At 43.0% G+C, this 22,333-nt stretch overlaps 1 protein-coding gene across 1 annotated transcript; it reads left to right on the top strand.

Moving 5' to 3' along the window:
• The first annotated feature begins 616 nt into the window (after positions 1-616).
• Positions 617-21,353, top strand: LOC136479144 (salt stress-induced protein-like). The gene is made up of 4 exons (XM_066477104.1): positions 617-853; positions 957-1,207; positions 6,615-6,630; positions 21,228-21,353. Exons 1-4 carry the CDS (start codon positions 665-667, stop codon positions 21,351-21,353), a joined length of 582 nt encoding a protein of 193 aa, XP_066333201.1. The 5' UTR covers positions 617-664.
• The last annotated feature ends 980 nt before the right edge of the window (positions 21,354-22,333 follow it).

Below are 22,333 nucleotides of genomic sequence, written 5' to 3'. Positions count from 1 at the left end.
CCAACGAACCTGGTTGTGTTGTGCCCAAGCAAACAACTCGATCCATCGCGTTGCAGGCCGGCCGGCGGCAAAGGACATGGCACGGCTCTCCGTCTTCACCGTCGTCGCATTCGCCGTTCCCGTGGTCGTGTACATCTCTGTCTTCCTGATAATCCTGGAGCTTGGCAGGGGAGGTCCAGCAAGGAGCCCCGCATCAGCAGCAGCAGACAGCGTCGTCATCAGCCACAACTTCCACATCGTCGACGGCATCGAGGATGTCGCTAAGGTATGTGACTGATCGACGATCATATAGGCAGCCGCCGGCCATATATATATCTGTACAGGCACGACGACAGTTGTTTGCTCACGATCGATCCTCTCCAGAAACTTTGGGAGACGGCGAAAGGGAGCGGCGCTGAAGCTGCTGCGCAAGTTGTGATGGAAAGCCGTCGTCTTGGAAGAAGGTCTATGCAGCCAAAGCAGCAGCATCCTTGCAGGCCAAGCGTTGACATATCAGTTTACCAATGTGTTCTTGCCGTTAGATACCGACAATGGCTGATAACAATGGCTGGCACACATGCAGCCATCCATTGTTAACACATGTGTTTGTTTACTCCATATCCATTGTTAGCCGAGAGTGATCAGCGTGGGGCCATGCGGCGGACCCGGTGGCGAGCCATTTCGCATGCGCGGCACCAGCGTGCCTCGCCTTCGTGCCATCACCGTGTACCATTCCAGCGCCGCCATCCACGCCTTGGCCTGCGAGTACTCCCTCGCCGGAGACGATGAAGACGCCAACGGCGAGCAGCGAGTCCGAATGGCGGTTCCATGGGGTATCCCGCATTCCTTCGGCTCCAGAAGAGTTCGTGCCACGGTAACGACGACCGGGCCGGCCGGACCCAGACATCCTCCTCCTTCTTCTATGTATGCATGTGGATTGCAAAACTACATCTCGGTGTGGGTAAATTCCTGTGCAGATCAAGCTGTCTGCGGGGGAGTACCTCACCGCGGTGGAGGGGACGACCGGGCACTTCGGCGACGGCCCTGACGTCGTCGTCGTCACTTCGCTGACGTTCCGCAGCAGCCGCGGTAAGACGTACGGCCCGTATGGCGGCTCCGGGACTGGTACTGCGACGCCGTTCTCCATTCCGGCTGCGAGCGGCTGCATCGTTGGCTTCTGGGGACGCTCCGGCCGGCTTCTCGACGCCATTGGCGTCTACATCAAGCCGTGCGCACCAACCATAACCTACAACTACCCGTACCCGGAGACAGGGGATGAAAGTAACCGTGTCCAATAAGACTTTTGTCTTCCAGAGCTTCAGTGATTATATATTGCGTACGTTGTTTACAGTTTAACTAGTTGAAGAAGGACCTCTCCATACATGCTCATGTTATGTACTCTATGTTTATGCCTTCAGTGTTCAGACTGTCTAGTATAGTCTAGACTCTAGAGTCTCCGGTGTAACTGCCGGCCCGTGGCTTTATCACTGTCGGCTCTTCAGGATGCCTAATCACACTAGTAGAGAACAGACATTTGATCCTCGACCAAAATGGACTTTAGTCCCAGGATTTTTTGCGCCCGGGACTAGAGATACCTTTAGTCCCGGTTGGTGGATCCAACCGGGACTAAAGGTCCCTGCCCAACGGCTACTGCGCCAGACAGAGGTGGCAGGGACCTTTAGTCCCGGTTGGTGGGGCAGGGACCTTTAGTCCCGGTTGGAGCCACCAACCGGAACTAAAGGTATACTTTTACTCCTGGTTGGTGGCTCCAACCGGGAGTAAAGGTCTACTCTCGGGCCGTGGCTGCGCCCGGGGTTGGAAAGTTACCTTTAGTCCCGGTTGGATCCATCAACCGGGACTAAATGTTCTCCCTTTATAAATCGGCCGTCTCCTCCTTCCTCCCCGAGCCCGAGCTCAGCACATTTTGAAGCTCACTGCAGTAGTGTTCTTGCTTCCTCCCTCCCTCCATTGTTCCTCCATCCATTCTTCGATTTCTCCGTCCATTTCTTCGATTCCTCCGTCGATTCTTCAGTTGTAAAGGTTAGCAATCTCATACTCTCAATTTTTACCATTTTCTTATGCCATTTTGTTCACTATATATATTTATGGTTCTTTATTGTGATTTTTTTCATTTGTAAGCAATTTGAGCTCAAAATCACTTCAAGCTTGCATATTTACATGAAAGAATGTTAAAGTATATATAAATATAAAGTTAGAAAATAGTTAGAAAATTATAGCAAATCCTTACTAGTTGAACTTGCGGACCGTGTTCAGGTCGGCGAGGATGTTCTCTGCCGAGCGGTAACGGAAGTCAAGGAGGAGTTTTGATTCTACGAGGGAGAGCGACAACGGTCGTGGAAGACCGTGTTCCCTTTCTCGTAGAATCGGAGCTCTTCCTTGACCAAGTACGGTGCCGTCCGGTGGAGAAATGCTCGCCGAGCTGATCACGTAAGCAAGGTCAACTAGTACGGATGGTTATTTATTCACATGTCCCGATATCGTCGCAGTAGTCTGTCAATCACCGTACCTAAACGTAGTATATATAAATATAAAGTTAGAAAATAGTTAGAAAATTATAGCAAATCCTTACTAGTTGAACTTGCGGACCGTGTTCAGATCGGCGAGGATGTTCTCTGCCGAGCGGTAACGGACGTTAAGGAGGAGCTTTGATTCTATGAGGGAGAGCGACAACGGTCGTGGAAGACCGTGTTCCCTTCCTCGTAGAATCGGAGCTCTTCCTTGACCAAGTACGGTGCCGTCCGGTGGAGACATGCTCGCCGAGCTGATCACGTAAGCAAGGTCAACTAGTACGGATGGTTATTTATTCACATGTCCCGATATCGTCGCAGTAGTCTGTCAATCACCGTACCTAAACGTAGTAGTCTGTTATGTGTGTACATTCCCATTCTTCTGTTAATTTGCGGAAATATCATATGAATTACTTACCTGCCGCAGTAAAAGACGAGAACACAATGACCATTAAAAATATCATTGTTTAGAGATCTAGATAATTTTATAGTTTGTTAATTTTATTTGTTTATAAAAGGAGAAATTTATAGTGTATTAAAAAATGAGTATAGAGAGTAGATGGCAACTGCTTCCGGGTCCTCGGCCTCTCATGGGTTTCCAGAGCGACTTAGGCCGGGCTTTCCTCTCATTCCATGCGGTAAGTGTCGTGATGAGACGAAGATTGTGATGGAGTACCGAGTGAAGAAGGAGGGTCCCAACAAGGATCGTATTTTCTACAAGTGTCCGGATCGCAATGTGAGTTATTTTATCGTATTTAATGATTATGGTTAGTTTATACCTATTTTCATGATGGTTGTGATTAAAGTTCTAATTTTTTGTTTTAATTTCAGTGGGATGGCAGTGGACGATGTTCAGGCTTCTACTGGGAGGAAGAGTATGTTGAACTCGTGCAAAAATATCTTGCACAACAGGCAGATACGGCGGCTAATGAGGCAGTGATCCAGCCGAAGAAGCCCAAAGATGTTGCACAATCGGGGGATCTGTCTGTTTTAGTTGAGATTGGTCGCGAAATCCTTGTGCTCCTGAAATGTATTTTAGCTTTAGTTCTTTTAGTGGTAGTTGGGATTGTCTACATTGTAGCGATGCTTTCATAAATTTGTATCTTTTGTGGTGGCACGCATGTTGTATAAATAATTAATTATGATCTAGGTTTTAATATGATATTTATGTCATGTAATGCAGATGAGCCGTTATTGGATGTATAATGCTGATCGCCGCTCCCAAGAGTTCATTGACGGCGTGCATTCTTTGTTACGTGCGGCCGAGGCAAACAAACGCGACGGTTTTATGTGCTGCCCATGTGCCATATGTAAGAATACGGTGGAATATCCTTGCTCAAGGACTCTTCATTCACACTTGTTCAAGTCGGGTTTCATGCCAAACTATATTTGTTGGACAAAGCACGGAGAAACCGGTGTTGTAATGGAAGAAGGTGAAGAAGAACAATGGGACGACAATGATATTATTCCTGATGGTGCGTGCTTCAATGATACTGCAATGGGAGAAGCTGAAGAAGAGGTAGCCACAGAAGATGAGCCGGCTGATGATCTTTGTCAGGTCATTCGTGATGCACAAAGAGAATGTGAAAGTGAAAAGGAGAAGATCAAGTTCGAGCGGATGCTAGAAGATCACAAGAAATTGTTAGTACCCAACTTGTGATGCAGGGCAGAAAAAGTTGGGAACCACACTAGAATTGCTGCAATGGAAGGCAAAGAATGGTGTATCTGACAAGGGATTTGGAGAGTTACTAAAAATGCAAAAGAAGATGCTTCCGAAGTACAATAAATTGCCCGCCACTACCTACGAAGCAAAACAAGTTGTCTGTCCTATGGGGCTAGAAATAGAGAAGATACATGCATGTCCTAATGACTGCATCCTATACCATGGCAAAGAGTACGAGAAATTGGATGCATGCCCGGTATGCCATGCGTCGCGGTATAAGATCAGGCGAGATGACCCTGGTGATGTTGAGGGCGAACGTCCGCGTAAGAAAATCCCTGCCAAGGTTATGTGGTATGCTCCTATAATACCACGCTTGAAACGTCTGTTCAGAAACAAAGAACATGCAAAATTGTTACGATAGCACAAAGAAGACCGTAAGGTAGACAATATGTTGAGACACCCTGCTGATGGGTCCTAGTGGAGAGCAATCGACAGAGAATTCCCGGAGTTTGCAAATGACGCAAGAAACTTAAGGTTTGCTTTAAGTACAGATGGTATCAATCCTTTTGGAGAGCAGAACAGTAGTCATAGCACTTGGCCTGTTACTCTAAGTATCTACAACATTCCTCCTTGGTTATGCATGAAGCGGAAGTTCATTATGATGCCTGTGCTCATTCAAGGCCCGAAGCAACCTGGCAATAACATCGATGTGTACCTGAGACCACTTATTGACGAACTTCTCATTTTGTGGAATAAAGAAGGTGTACGTGTGTGGGATGAGTACAAACAGGAACACTTTGATCTACGAGCATTGTTGTTCGTAACAATCAATGATTGGCCTGCTCTAAGTAATCTTTCAGGACAGTCAAACAAGGGATATAATGCATGCACACACTGCTTCGGTGATATTAGAGGTGTATTCTTGAAAAAATGTCGAAAGGTCGTGTACCTTGGCCATCGTCGATTTCTTCCTGCAAATCACCCCGTAAGAAAGAAAGGCAAGCATTTTAAAGGGAAGGCAGACCACCTGACCAAGCCTCGCAACCGAACCGGTGAGGATGTACTCGATATGGTCAATGATGTGAAAGTCGTCTTTGGAAAAGGACATGGAAGCCAACCTATTCCGAAAGACGCTAACGGTCACGCACCCATGTGGAAGAAAAAGTCTATATTTTGGGACCTACCCTATTGGCAAGTCCTGGAGGTCCGTAGCTCGATCGACGTGATGCACCTGACGAAGAATCTTTGTGTGAACCTGCTAGGCTTTATGGGTGTGTATGGAAAGCCTAAGGACACATTTGAAGCACGACAGGACCTGCGTTGTTTGAGTGAAAGAGACAACCTGCATCCAGAGAAGACAGATGATGGACGCCATTACTTACGTCCTGCTAGCTACACTCTAAGCAAAGAGGAGAAGGAAATCATGTTTGAATGCTTAAACAACATCAAGGTACCATCTGGATTCTCCTCGAATATAAAGGGTATTATAAATGTGCCAGAGAAGAAATTCTGTAACTTAAAGTCCCATGACTGTCACGTTCTCATGACGCAATTACTTCTAGTTGCATTAAGAGGAATTCTACCTCCAAATGTACGTCTAGCCACCGTGAAGCTATGTGCATTCCTCAATGCAATTTCTCAGAAGGCAATTGATCCAACTGATCTAGCTAAACTACAGAATGATGTGGTTCAATGTCTCGTCAGCTTTGAGTTAGTGTTCCCCTCCTTCCTTCTTTGATATTATGACACACCTCCTAGTTCACCTAGTCAAGGAGATTTTCACTCTCGGTCCTGTGTTCCTACACAACATGTTCCCCTTAGAGAGATTTATGGGAGTCCTGAAGAAATATGTTCACAACCGTGCTCGCCCAGAAGGAAGCATCGCCAAGGGCTATGGAACAGAAGAGGTCATTGAGTTCTGTGTTGACTTTATTCCTGACCTTGACTCGATTGGTGTTCCTGAATCGAGACATGAGGGGAGACTAAGCGGAAAGGGGACACTAGGGAGGAAAACATATATTGGTACGGATGATGATTATTTCAATAAAGCGCACTACACAGTTCTACAGAACTCCTCTTTGGTAGATCCGTATATTGAGACACAAAGGGATCTCTTACGATCCGAGTTTCCAGGGAAGACTGAAGCTTGGATTACGCATAAGCACATGGAAACTTTCGGCGGTTGGTTGCGAAAAAAATGTCAAGGTGATGAGAGCATCCATGAGCAACTGTATTTATTGGCTATGCAACCATCATGGCATATCGTCACATACAAAGGGTACGAGATAAATGGGAACATATTCTACACAGTAGCCCAAGATAAAAGGAGTACCAACCAAAACAGTGGTGTCTGCATAGATGCCACAGACCCGAATGGGAATAAGCAGACATATTATGGACGCATAGATGAAATATGAGAACTAGAATATGCACCTACTCTGAAGATCCCATTGTTCAAGTGCCAATGGGTCAAGGTGACCGGAGGCGGGGTAACAGTAGACAACGAGTATGGAATGACAACAGTAGACCTTAGTAATATTGGGTACAAAGACGAACCATTCGTCCTTGCCAAGGATGTGAATCAGGTGTTCTATGTCAATGATATGTCTACCAAACCAAAAAGAGGGAAAAACGATAATGACTCAACCAAAGAGCCAAAGCGCCACATAGTTCTTTCAGGGAAAAGAGTCATCGTGGGAATTGAGGACAAGTCGGACATGTCAGAAGAATATGAAAAGGATGACCGAATTCCGCCCTTCAAAGTGAACAAAGACCCTAGCATCTTGGTAAATGATGAGGACACTCCATGGTTACGAAGCGATCATAACCAAGGGACATACGTAAAGAAGAAGTTCACTGCTGTGCCCACTTGAGATATAGTGATTTAATATAGTGTGTGTTTGAGATATTATGTAATAATTGTGAATTCAGATGTTTATTATGTCATGTTTCAAATTAAATCAATGTTTGATTTGGTGGGATTTCTCTCTCAAAAAGGTAAATTAGGATACTGAGTGATGAAAAATTAAAATATTAACGTTAAAATGATGTGAAAACAAATTTCCTGTCCAAAACCAATAGTTTTAATAATTTTAATTAAACACTACATCTTTGCATTAACGAAATAATAAATATTAGTTACATTATGTTTTATAATTCTAACAAAAAATAAAAAAAGTTAGGTTATCGATTTTTCCTATGTGCAATAAACAAAAAGAAAATTCATATTTTTAACAAAATAATTTTATGCCTTTTATTTAATTTACTATGTATTTAATAAAAACTATTACATTTCTATTGTATTTAACAAGACTATTGCTTAAAACAGGCGGGAAACAAAACTGAAGGCCACCTTTACTCCCGGGTGGGAAGCCCACCCGGGAGTAAAGGTGGGCTGCAGTTTCGTGGCCCGCCAAAAAAACCTTTTACTCCCGGTGCGTGTTACCAACCGGGAGTAAAGGTATACCTTTACTCCCGGTTGTTAACACGCACCGGGAGTAAAGGTACCTTTACTCCCGGTTGGTAATACGCACCGGGAGTAAAGGGTTTTTACTCCCGGTTGGTGGCTGGCACCGGGAGTAATTCTCTTTGATATATAACCTCCAGCGCCTGGCGCAGATCGATCCGCTCGTCTTCTTCCTCGTCGAACACCGCCGCCCTCTTCTTCCTCGCGCCGCGTCCGTTCGCCTTCTGTGACACCGGCGCCGCCGTCTTCTTCCTCGTGCGGCCTCCACCGCGCGCGCCCGTGCCCCTCCTCCGCGCGCGCCCGTGGCCCTCCACCGCGCCCTCCTCCGCGCCCGAGGCCCTCCACCGCGCGTTGCCCCACCACGCCCGAGGCCCTCCACACTGCCGAGCATGATCGAGGTGATATATTCGTCGATCTCTTTGTACATTTGTCCGAGCCCTCCACTGCCGAGTTATAGATCACGTCGAAAACTACAACTTTGGTGTAAGCCATGTCAACGCTCGAGGTCGATTGAAAATTCCAAATTTTGAATCACAAAATCTAGGAACTAAAAATGAATATTTGGAACTCTAAATGATTTTAAATAAAAACATATCTTAAGGCAAGTTTTGAATATTTGGATATTATATGGATAAATTAGCAAGTTTAATTAGAGTGTCAAAAACTGCATTTTATGGTACAAAATACATTTTAAGATCACTGGGACCTGAACTCATGACAAGTATAATTAAGGACCACCAATGAAATTACTTTAGAAATTAATTAGATCGATGTAAATCCATGGCTTGTATAATAAACACGCTATATATTTTTTGGAAACAACGCTACGAACCATCCGCTAATGAACTTTCGTTACAAACTCCTCAGGATGGCAACCATTGTCGTTGTCACTAAAGCTGAAAATGATCCAGCCCATCAACCGCCATATATTCATCACTATATGATATGCCATTATTCCAAGATGCAGTTTCAATAGAAGAATTTTTTCTATCTTCATAGATCAATGTTTGTTAACGAAATTTTATCCAAATATATTCATAGGGTCTTTTTTTTTGAAGGATTTGTTGTAGGATATATAATGGTCAAATAGGAACTCAATTTTGATACCCAGTTTGTAAACTAAGCGTTTTTTAGTTTATCAAAAATATCACATGTGATGATGTTAGCAGTTTTGGTTGGACTTGCATGCATGGCTACAGACAAATTAATGAAGGAAAACTTCAATGTTTCTTCATTTGTGAACTTTGAATATACAGATATAATATATTAATGTTGCTAAAGTAATATGAGCATTACATATTTTTTTCCGGGAAGACTATCTTCAAACTTTATATCATAGCATCAGAGATCGCCTGTAGAAGAAGAAAATAAATTCTTATCATTTCGGAAATAGTAATGGTTATATGAGCAATAAGACACATATACTTACATTTCATAATGACTTATACTTACATTATTAACATAGAATTTTCTCATATGATGAATGACTACATGGTTCACATGGTACATAGGATCACAACATCACGCACCGACACCGCCCCGGCCCGCCTCACGTCGTCGTCGTCGTCAGCACGCCGGCCCGCCTCACGTCATCGTCGTCAGCACACCGGCCACCGCGCCGACACATATATATACGTCATTTGTATTCATATGCATTTCGTCCATGCGTTTCTATGTATACGGCGGAGCACCGCCGCCCTCGTTCACCCATGTGTACAGACATATATACGGCGGAGTGGAGCACCACCACTCTTGTCACACCGCCCTTTCTCGTGCCCTAATTCGCCCTAGTACCGACGTAGTTCGTCCTAGTGTGGCGAATTGCGTCCGTGACCGAGGGGCAAGATTTAATAATGCATATTGTTTGTAGATTTTACGCATGTAATAAGCAAAGATTTGACGTACTATATATTGGTTTTGTTTTTTGAAGCTAGATGGCCGACCCGAGAAATATGGATGAGGAGGAGTTGATGATGAATTTGATCAACACTGGCACTCAAGTTGCCGGCGATGATGGTGCTAAAAATAACGTGCAAGAGGATGCAGATGACGGGAGTCAGTACTTAGCTCTTGAACAAAATGAGCAACAACATATTGGCCAAGTATATATTTTTTATTATTAGCTATATATATTATCATATGTCTTATGTGTGCTCATGACATTAAAAATAATGTTTATGTTTTGTAGCCCTCTGGATCGACATCAACAACTACAACGAAGAGTAAAAATGTTCGAGGTCCCAAAAAGTCATTGGAGGGTCGCTTCATCATCTCGGAGTTCAATGTGGATACAGGAGAACCGGGGGGGCCGAATAAAATGAAATTTGTGCACCACTGTTGTTACCTTGTACGGGACCGGCTCCCGATTAGTACCCGTGAATGGAAGAAGAAGACCAATGCTCCTCATATCAGTTTTGTCTCCGATCGTGACAAGGCGTTAATTTGGAATGATGTCTTGGTACATTTCACGCTCCAAACAGATGGTTATGATGATATAATAGATGGTGATGAATTGAAGGAGCGAGTTAGGGATTGGGCAATGAAGAAGATGGCCACCCAGTTTCAGACTTGGAAGAAACACCTATACACGACGTATGTCAAGAAGAACATAGCACCAGATTTTACTGTCCCAGGCCCGATCTCAAAGCAGAGGCCCTATTGGGATGAGTTTGTACAGTACAAGACTTCGGAAGAGGGTGTGAGTCGGGTGATAAAGAACCAACGTAATGCCCAACAGAAGACATACCACCATACCTTGGGATCAAGTGGCTACCCGACTGCCGTTAAGAAGTGGAACAAAATGGAAGCAGACCTTCTTGCCAAGGGTATCAGACCAGAATCACTCGAGTGGGCAGAACGTGCAAAGAATTGGTTTTTCGGTCATGGGGGAACACTAGACCAGGAGACAGGGAAGTGCGTTTATGGCGTAAGACTGCAAGAAGCAGCAGAAAGATTGTTTTATGCTCAGAGAGCTACTGCTAGTGGTGCGTTCAGGCCCAACAGAGAGAAGGATGAGCTGACATACGCCATCGGGACTATTAAACATGGTGGCCGAACTAGAGGCAAAGGAAGTGTCTCGTGGGAGCATGGATTCCCTCAGGACAGACCTTCCTACAGAAGTCGCCAGAGAAAGAAGGAAGAAGAGGCACAGCGGCTCCAGAGGTTGGAGGAAGCGGTGCATGAAGCACAGGAGCGGGAAAAAACCTTGAAGCGAGAATGCAGGAGGAAATCAAAAGGCAAGTGCAAATAGCAGTGAGTGCAAGCAAGCAGGCATCAGAGCCAGGAATCAACATTAGCCAATCTGTTCAGTTGAAAAGCAGCTGCGCTTCCACGGAGATACCAAATCAAGGGGACACAGGACTGCGCTTCCCTATGGATGACGTCACTGAACCTTGTACAACGTGTGAGCTACACATTCCAAAGGAGAATTCCACAATCAAGGTGGCTATCGGTCTTGTTAATCCTATCGACCGAACCAAGACACCAAGGATTCATGGGAATATAATCCAAGAAGGATATGCTACCATCTCGGTAGGTAAAGCTGAAAAAGGTTTTAGTGATTTGCCTCTTGACATTCCTGGAGGTGATGGCGAGAAGACTCTAGGAGAAGCGGAGAAGACATTCATTCTATGGCGCAAGCGCTACATCATCATTCCAGGGATGTCGGCTCCACCTCCTCCTGAACTACCTCACCATAGGTACGTGCGGATGAAAACACTACATCATTAATTTGTATTGGCTTAAATAATTAACAATCTGCTCATAATAATATGTCATTCCTTTTTTTGTAGCGGATCCTCCCCCAACCTAAATCCAATTGTTCAATCGCCAGATCATCATAGTGCTCTGTACGATGACATTGTGTTGGAAGACGAGGCTGCATCCACACCATCTCCAAGGAGGTCTCCAACGCCGCAGCCACCACCTCCAAGGAGGTCTCCAACGCCGCTGCCAACACCTCCAAGGAGGTCTCCAACGCCTCCCCCGCCCCCGCCTACCAAGAAGCCTAGCAAGAGGCCAGCCCCTCAAACGAAGAACCAGTCCCCGCCTGCAAAGAAAGCCACCGTGAAACCAAGGGCTATTCCCAAAATAATATCTGAAGACAAGGAAGAAGGAACTGATGCATATAAAAAAGACATGTCTAGATTCTATGACAAACTTAAAATGAATCAAGAAGCAAGGAGAAACCCGGAGAAACCGTACTTCTTCGTAGCTCCGGATATTCTAAGAAAAAAGGTGACTTCTTACCAGCAACAACAGCGGGAATCTCGTAAGCCGTCCAAATCAACGTTATCAGACTATGACCGCACTCTCACCAAGTCAATTGAGGCGGCACAGAAAAAGAAGCGGGCAGGGAAAGGAGTTGCCCAACTCGGACAACAAGCGCACCAATCAATCCCCCCGCTAGTTGTTGGTAATGAATATGGTTCGAATTTAGGATTAATGCATCAGGCAAACATACCTCCGGATGTCGATTTGGATCACCTTGGTGAATTTCTTGATGAGACTGGTCTCGATCTTTACCAGATGTTTGGTGATGGAAACATTGAGAGTGCGGCGGAGGTTGATATTTGGAAGAAAAAATTTGTACTAGGCCAGAGTCTATACAACCCTCAAGCCTTATCTGATCTGGGGACGCAAATGTACCTGCTAAACAAGTGGTACATGTAGGCGTCTACCAGTGGAGACTTCTGCGTTGGTGTCAGAATTAGAGACGAACATTGGTTCCGTGGCGATGATGTTATGTATGTTGACTTTGCAGAATTTCATCAACTATGCCACCTGACCTCTCTGGACAAAGTTATCATTAGCTGCTATTGCCTGTAAGTAATAATTCTTTCGATCTATTATTAAACTCATCATATGTGTGTATATGCATATAAATTATCCTAACAAGTACTATATATATGCAGATTTACAATGACAGAGCTCAGAAAGGAAGGCTGCAATGAAATTGGTTTTGTTGATCCCCATATAGTATTCAAAGACCCAATTACTCCAAAGACTAATTGGAAGTCTGAGTCAGAGAGTAATCTCATGAACTTCTTAGTGAACCAACGCCACAAGAAGGATATACTCTTTCCCTATAACTTCAAGTGAGTGTTAATCATGTCGATCATAGCCTTAATGGCTCATATGTTGATTCTAGTTAATTAATGAGTGTTATGCGTTATATCCTATAAACACATGCAGCAATCACTGGATATTGATGGACATCGATCTGGTGAAAAGTCACTTGATAATCTATGACTCGATGAGAAAACCACAACAAGACTACCAAGATATGATAGATATTATCCAGAGGTAATTTCGGGATCTCTAGCAACTATATATACACACAAACATGATGATTAACTATATCTGATGACGTGGCAAATTTTTTATTGGGCAGTGTTTGGAAAACCTTTATTGAGAAGCAACACATGGAAAAATGCAAAGCGCCACTGAATGTAATCCCTTTGAAAGTAAGTCCCCTGAATCGCATCATCTTTATTAATTAAACATATAGCTTTCACCGGATCACCAGATTGGATGATAAATCTTTTTCTCGTAAAGTGGTGTCTGAGGCAGGAACAGGGGAACAACTACTGTGGTTACTATGTTTGCAAGTTTATCAAGGTGCTCTCCCAAAGAACTCCTACAGAGAGACTCAAAGTACGTTAAAAATACACTGTATATTCGTTTAATTATTATTATTAATTGTGTTACTATGTCTTTATATATATATATATATATATATATATATATATATATATATATATATATATATATATATATATATATATGTACATATATTAATTTATTTTCCTTTAATTCAAACCTGTAGACTCGATGGTTGGAGGAAAAGGTCATACGGCAAGACCAAATCAAAGCAATTCAAGAGTCTATAGCCGGATTTTTTAATGAGCAGGTCATCGATTCCAAGGGCGAGTTCTACTTCGACCCAACACTGCCATTGAAGCCAAGCTAGAGGATGAGAGGAAACTTGTTATGTCACAACAACTATAATGCAATCTTTTGTAATATATGCACATGAAATAATATAATGTAAAATACACATATGCATGCATGCATGTAAATATATATATATGATGCATGCATGCATATATATATATATATATATATATATATATATATATATATATATATATATATATATATATATATATATATATATATATATATATATATGCTTGAATTGTGTGATTTAATACGTTCATTGTGCTTGAACCGAAACATACTATATGCGCGTATAAATGTATAATTAGCAGTGTACAATACGACTTCGAAAACCTATTTTGAAAAGAAAACAAAAAAATGAAAAGAAAAGAAAAAAGAAAAAAAACCTTTAGTCCCGGTTCGTATTACCAACCGGGACTAAAGGTGCCGGCCATCGTGGCATGTCAGGAGGCACCTTTAGTCCCGGTTGGTGTTACCCACCGGGACTAAAGGTCCTCCTTTAGTCCCGGTTCCTGACCCGGGACTAAAGGACCCCCCTTTAGTCCCGGATGCTTGCTCCCGGGTGGGGAACCGGGACTAGAGGTGGTTCCCCACCGGGAGTAAAGCTCGGTTCTCTACCAGTGTCATTTTCGAATTTTCAACTTAAGAATCGAAAGTGAAGGGGCATCACTGTCGGTTGGTAGTGGTGCTTCCATGCATGGACCATGGATCCATCCATGCATGTGTGATGGAGGCAGCATATATATTTGAATTAACTCCAAATTATTCTTGAAAATCTGTACACCACGCAGAGATTTACGGATTATATAGATCGATCTGGTGGTCCTACTGATAGCACATGGATGGACACACATGGCTTTCACTGAGTTATATCCAAGCCAATGTCGACGGTTCATATAAACTGATCAGGTTGTATACTCTTTGCATGATATTGCACTGAACTTATATATCTATCTACTACTAGCTAGCTCAATCTTAGTCTAGGGTCTTTTTTTGGCGGGGGTGGAGGTGGGGGGCATGTGTCCCAGCATGTACTTTGTTAAGAGGAAGAGAGAAGTACACCAGCAACGATCCATGATCTTATTAACCCTAGACTTACCAAGATCATCGATCGGAAGGCATGACCTACACAAACCTTGCGAGATGATTCTCAAGGATCACTATCAGAATTTTTGTTATTATAGACAAATATTTTGCGACCAGGGGTAGCCGAGCACACAGAAATAGAAGACAAAGCGACAATAAAGACAACTATAGGTGAACAACCTAATCTACAAATATGGCACAACTCTCCATCTATGGTGACCATAAAGGGAACAACTACCTTCTGGTGGCTATGATACTTGATTAGCATCACAGTACATACCCGGCCACATGGCTTGACACGATCTTGCAGTTCTTCTTTGATAATGCTATTGTTGCGCATAGGTATGTAGCGCACTGTGGACATGCATGCAATTCAGCGATTTGTGCAAGATTAATTGTCACACCTCAAAATTTCTGATTTTGGGTTCTAAATAGAAAGCACTAAACAAACTGAATGATTTTAATATTTGGATAGAATTTACCAAATTCAGTTAGAGCCAGCGCAAATTTAGTTATAGGAAAAATATGAATCTCTGAACTTTTCTGAATTAATTTGATGGGCTTTTACTTGATGTGATGTTGCTTGCTACATGACTACGTGTTGTGATTGTGATAAGTTTTAAAGTGCGTTTAGTATGTCGTCTATCCTTCTCCGGCTCGTCTGTCTTTTTTCTATAATCAAGCATGTGCTCTCTTGATCCTAATCTTTTCATTCTGAGATCCTTTTCTTGTGCACCAAATCATTTCTTTGAGTTCATCATCCATCAAACTATCTCCCAAAACTTCTCGAGATTTTTTCTGGCTTTTTCTGGAACTCGTTTCCACTTTTCCGCGAGCATAATCTAATTTTTAAATGCTCCAAAATATCTTTTTATGGGCTCCAAATACTTTATTTGGATTCCTCATGTTCAAAAGTGTCTCTAGAAATTTTTCCGAATTATTGGAGTTTTCGGAGTATTTTTTGTGGCTTAAATAGTTTTTTTCTCGATCAGGTGTTTAACCCGTTTTCCATTAAGAAAAAACTTTAAAAGGTTACAACAGTGTTTCCATTCTTGCTAGCGAGACATCAGCATAACCGGAACACTAGAGAATCAAATCCATCAAAATGTACTATACGGGGCAACTAAGGCGGCTAAAGCTCATCTACGCATCAGCCACAGCCGCACCCTTCATACCCCGCCTAATCGGAAAGAGCGCATCCATTGCCTCCCTCGTCATGGGCGAAAGCTGCAAAGCGAAGGCTCGTTGAAACTCTTCAAAGGATGCCGCATCGAGGACTTCCGTCGGTGTTTCGAGGCCTAGTCTCTTCATCATAACCTTCCTCGCCTGAGCTTCTCGTTTCGGCTCCCTGAACTTACTCTTGGCCGCTAGACGAGCACTGCCCTTGGGCACGAAATCATCGTCCGCATCATAGTTGATCTTCCCAGTCACCCTCACCCTAGGAGGGGACGCGATGAGGGGGCTGATGCAGATACTTTATTTGGATTCCTCATGTTCAAAAGTGTCTCTAGAAAATTTTCTGAATTATTGGAGTTTTCGGAGTATTTTTCGTGACTTAAATAGTTTTTTCTCGATCGGGTGTTTAACCCGTTTTTCATCAAGAGAAAACTTTAAAAGGTTACAACAGTGTTTCCATTCTTGCTAGCGAGACATCAGCATAACCGGAACACTAGAGAATCAAATCCATCAAAATGTACTATACGGGGCAACTAAGGCGGCTAAAGCTCATCTACGCATCAGCCACAGCCGCACCCTTCGTACCCCGCCTAATCGGAAAGAGCGCATCCATTGCCTCCCTCGTCATGGGCGAAAGCTGCAAAGCGAAGGCTCGTTGAAACTCTTCAAAGGATGCCGCATCGAGGATCGGAAGGAGTCGATGAAATCCTTGACGACATCAGCAGCCATGTCTGGCGTGGCGGTGGCATTACTTTTAGTCGTGAAATTAAATATTCCGAAAATATGAATCTTAATCCTAATCCATCTCGGCTAGAAGGAAAGGAGAGAATCGTTCCCCATCTCCCGTATGCTGCTGCACCAAACGCCGACTGCTCCAACTCTGCCTCTGAGCCCAAACTTGCCGCGCTATAAAAGGATCAGATCGAGAAGCTTTCAGCCGTGATGCCTTGATGCAGATATATCCTGTTTCCAAACCCTAGCATAGCTCCAAAGGCGCCTGAGCTCATGGCCGCCGCCACCAATCTCAGCTCTGCATTTAGTGCCCATCCATCAGAGCTCCACCGCATGTCACCATCGCCTGGTTCTCAAGTTTGCGCCACCACCCAGGATTTCTGTCATCTGTCTCCCAGCAAGTCTGATCACCTTCATCTCACGAAGTCGACGATGCCGATCCATCACGCCTTCGGACAGACAAACCCCGAGGGTCGTGAAGCTCTTCCACCAAGACACCATCGACCGCCGCCGGCCGTGCCTACATGGCGTCCGTCGCCCTCGCCTCTCAAGCTTATGGAGCGCCATCATCATGGGGAGATCAATCCGTTGCCGTCAAATTCATCTCTGGCAGTGCATGCAGACCATACATAGTTTCGGTACGTTGCTGTGCCTGGCCTGGTGATCTACCATCTGTTGCCTGTGCCATGCTGATGGTCATCCCCACTCATCATCTCTCATCTGTCCTGCCGAGCAGGAGCATGCAAGCCGCCATGCATGCTAGCTGTGCACGTCTAGGACTGCTGCACCCCCACGCCGAGGAAGTTAAAGAGCCCAGATCATAGAGAAATTTGGCCGATCGAGCTTCACATTCCACGGAGCTATTCTGCACTTTGTCATCGCCTCTGCTCACCACGAACGACCGTCACATAGTCTCTGCTATCACAGATCGGCCATGAGGAAGCCAACGCATTCTGTTTCCTTTGTGTTCAGGTTCCTATCTAATCTATATCATATCCTTTTTACTATTGTTTGTGACTTATGGAACGTACCAATCAATTCTGTACAAGCCATTCTACGATCATTTAGCAAGTTCACTGTTTACTCTTTGTTGTATCTCATCATACTTGCAAACCGGTCTAAGATCTTTCTTTATACAAAAAAAATAAGCCTGCATGCCCGTTCCATCCGGCTATAGTTCTTTCTGTGATGATCCACTGCATGTTAGTGACGATATTTATCATGTCAAATATCTCTGAATCTTATAATTTAAATATTAATTTGATTAATATTCATGTCAGTTGTTTTAAAATTAAAAACAATATAGGTGCTATACTTTGATATTTTATATGTAAATGTTAATATGATTAATTGTAAACATAAATGTGTTTTTACTATAATTTACTTAGCCCAAGCACGTATCACATATAGTTCGAATAGTTGTTCTCACGTGTGGTTCTCACGTGTTCTTTTATCTTTGCAAAGTTAAAGTTTAACTTGCTTAACTTATGCGGCAACACTCATAAATAAAATATGACTAGTTCAACTAGGTTTTTAAGTAAATTGTAATTTGGCTAATCTGAACTAATATTTTTCACATGGTTTTGCTCAATTAAAATAAATCAAGTTTGTAGTTGTTTCTTTTAATGATAGTTCTATTCTCGACATTTCTTGTGATCTCGTGACCGTAGAACTAGCCCTGTTTTATTATGTTGCTTACTTTTGTTTGGTGTACTGTTCTTAGTTGCTTTTACTTGTTGCTTGTATGTCTGCCTATGCGTGGTGCTTGCTACGAGTAGAACGAGAACTGTTTGTGAGCGCCGAAGATCAGAAGGCGATGACTGGAAGCAAAGTATGAGGAAGTTTGAGCAATTGAAGACAAGTATAATATGAGGCTCTCCTTGATACCTAATAATCATAGTCACTGTATTCATGTTGCATGTGTCGAATATTATTAGCCCTTAAGGATATTTCTAGTATTCGTTATCTTGATCCTTGATACCTATTGGGTTTATGAATATGGGTAGTTTTGCTAGTTGCTCTACTTTAATGAAGAAGCTCCTTAATGTTGACTAATGACAAATGCAATTATGTTTAAAATGTGCTTTTTTAGTAACATGGAATCCCTAAGGACTTATCTGTGAGCAAAATCCGAGACTTACAGTACAACCATGAGTGTTATATGGCTCTGGCTTTAGTCACGTATGAGGATCTTTTCTAGCTTGTTAGTGATTACCCGAAAGGGCGCAAAAGGGGCTTGCCACGATGGATATAGTGCGGCCTCTGTTCCTAAGAGTATTTCTGCGTGAGTGTGCCTTTTGAAAGAGGGGCTCTATATCTACTTGCCAATTGGAAACCTAACAGCCCTAACTTGTTAGACAAGCCTTTGAAAGACTTCATAGTGAACCCTGCCGGCCTTCCTTGGTAGTGGGTCAAGAGGCTGAACACCTCGGGCAAAAGGGTAAATCACAACTCATGGTGAAAGTGTACAACCTCTGTAGAGTGTAAAACTATTATAACAGTCGTGCTCACGATCACGAGTGGCTTGGAAAACTGATGAAATAATCGGTTCTTATTGTTATTCTATGATGTTGATGTTCAGGTTTAATCATTATTGTATTATTGCCATTACTCATGATCTTGTGGGAATTGGAGCTTAAGTATAACTTAGCAACTCAGGTTCTAATGATAAAACTTGATGTACTAAAAATGCTTACTGCTCTTAAACCATGTCTAGCCTTTGGAGCCTTCATTTTTCCATGTTATATTTGCTTGAGTACGACATGTGTTCACCCTCGCTATTTCCCCCACACCCTAGTCTCTAGTCAAAGGCGCTCAAGAGAATGATGAACACATAGAGGAGTTCCTAGAAGACTAACAGGAGTGCTAGGTGTATGTTACCCCAGTCAACCATCTCTGTGGCTCTTGGAGGCTTCACTTGAAGATTAGAATTTAAATTTCCGCTACTTTGATGTCTACTTCGTCTCTATGTATTTATTATTATTCGATATGTAATAAACACTGTACTTGATACTATGTAATTTGTCGTCATATGTGTGTGATTGATTACTGGACACACATATGGGGTACATCTGGTTTTGTTCTTAAAACTGGGTGTGACATTAATTATAAGTGAAAAAATGTATTGATATAGGAAAGGGAGAGAGACAAAAGTTCCTTGTTCTCACAAAACAAAGGGTGTCCTAACAAGAGGAGATGTTGCGACTCAGATTTCGTCTGACATGGAGGTGAGATAAAATAGAAAAAAACAGCTCACTTGGATTTCGTCCTACTTAGAGGTGAGGGAAAATAAAAAAAATGCTAGCGACTCCTTCGTCATTCTTTTCTCTCAACAAACGAGGATAAGATTGCACCAAAACTCTAGCCACACCCTCCGAGTATCGTGTTACATAATTAGGTAAGTTTATGATTAATTTTAGAACATAAATCACAATAAATGCACATACTAGTTAGCATTTAATTCTATAATACACTAGTAGAATTAAACAACACAACTAATAACAACATTGTCTCTGAAACAACATGCATGATTAAATAGTAGATTGGATCACACACATACTTTTCATTTGCAAATGAAGATGCCACGACTAATGGGGTGGAGAAGAGATGATGTTGTTGACGACATTGGCAAAGAAGGGTCAGTACTGAACCTAAAAGAGGAGAACCACTTCTGTTTGTAGACGATGAGAAAGCAGGTACTAAACAAGACTCAACAATACATGTAGTGAACGAGGGATGTGTGGGGGGGGCAGGGGTTTGCGCTGGCCCTCACCCCCTGGATTCTATACTATACAAGCCCACCCCCTCAATTAGGTACTAAATGGTGATAATTACTGATTAGTGCTTTTTTTAGGGAACAGGAGGGACTCGGGTAGTACCTACTAGAAATTTATTAGAGTAACCAAGAAGGTTACCAAAAAAATAAAAGTTTTACAAGAGGTTACAGGGAAGACCGCAGGCAGAGAGAAATTCAGGAAACAAAAAAAGAAACAAAGAAAATTAAGACAATTACAGAGAGTGCTCTAGCCATAATTCAATTGAAGGAAAGTATTTTTTTAGCCCTCCAAAGGAGCAAGCCAAAAGTGTGCTTGAAAACATCTGAAGCCCTTTGAACGGTAACTAGGGAGTCCTCTGAAAATGGCATCATTCCTAATAGTCTAGATACTCCAACTCATAATGATGATAATTTCCATATAAAAACTAACATTTAGCTGCATTTTGAAACTCTCAAAGATCTGTAAAGGGTCCAGAGCTAAATTAACTGTGATGCCAACAAGATTCCAGCAGGCTTTAGCCATCTCACATTCCAAAAAAAGATGCTGAACAGTTTCCTCATGAATTCGAAGAACAAAGCACACAATTGTAAGAAGGAAGGTGCATGTGCTTCCTCCTCAAAATGTTATGGGTGCTCAGTCTATCATTAGTGAGCAACCAGAAGAAGACCTTGTGCTTATGCTGGCAAGAGGATTTCCAAATCCATTTATAAATTGGGTGTGACCAACTTCTTCCATGTAGCTGACAGTAAGCCTTCTTGGAGGTGAAAATGGAGCTGCCCCAAATATACATCCAAGTGTCAACACCATCAGACAGCTGAAGGTTTTGCAGGATGATTTCAATCTGCTGAAATTGTGCAAAGGCCTCTGTTGAAAGAGGAAGGCTGAACAGACTGGAGGTGTTAGTAACTGAGGCTGCACATTGGAGAGAAAGGAGAGGCTTCTTGGCAAAAGAGAACAATTCAGCAAAGGTTAATCTTAGAGGTTGACCCATCCAGCAATCATTCTAGAGAAGGCAAGAAGCACCATCTGCCACTAAAACTGAGGCCATGCTTTTGAACTTATCTAACAATTTCAAGACATCTTTCCACCAGAATGACCCTTTCTTGACATGATTAGGGAGCCTACCATTACTATAATATTTCTCCCAGATAAGATGCACCCAGGGAATGTCTGCTCTGTTGTAAAACTTGTGAAAGTTTTTTAGGAGCAGGGCCTCATTTTGGGTTTTGAGGTCCAGCACCCCAAGTCCACCTTCTTCTTTTGACTTGGTCACCATGGGCCAAGCAGCCTTGGCATTGATTCTATTGTTTTCTTCAGACCCTCTCCAAAGACAGTGCTTTCTATATTTGTCAATTTGCTCCCTGACAGTGGAAATGAAGATGGAAAGTGCTCATGAAGAACATAGGAAGGGATGTGAAGACAGAATTAGTCATCTGTAGCTTCCCAGCTTGAGAGAGAAAAAGGGAGGTGCTGACCAGCCTCCTTTCACATCTAGTCACCAAAGGCAAGAAGTCCTCAACTCTTGGTTTAGTAGTACCCAATGGGAGCCCCAAGTAGGTGAAAGGCAGACTACCAGTGGAGCAGCCAAAGGTGGCAGCAAGATGTTGAAGCCTTTCCTCCGAGAGATTAATTGGAACTAGCATTGACTTGGAGAAGTTCACCTTCAGACCAGTAGAATCAGCAAAAGTGTTTAGAAGGGCTTTCATCACAAACAATTGCCTAGCACATCCTTCCATAAAGATAAGAGTGTCATCAGCATACTGAAGGATTGGGAAGTCATTAGTATACTGAAGAGGGATTGGGAGATTGAGCAACCCTTGCTCCTTTGCCCTGTTGAGAACAGATTGCAATAAATCTGCAGCAAGCACAAACAGAAGAGGGGATAAAGGATCCCCCTGCCTAACTCCTCTTCTGCAATGGAAGACCTTACCAGGAGCACCATTTAGTAGAACAGAAGAGGTGCCTA

The sequence above is a fragment of the Miscanthus floridulus genome, chromosome 9 (assembly GCF_019320115.1).
Source record: "Miscanthus floridulus cultivar M001 chromosome 9, ASM1932011v1, whole genome shotgun sequence".
Classification (NCBI taxonomy): domain Eukaryota; kingdom Viridiplantae; phylum Streptophyta; class Magnoliopsida; order Poales; family Poaceae; genus Miscanthus; species Miscanthus floridulus.
The sequence above is the reverse complement of the archived record's forward strand: the minus strand, read 5'-3'. Positions and strand labels throughout refer to the sequence as shown.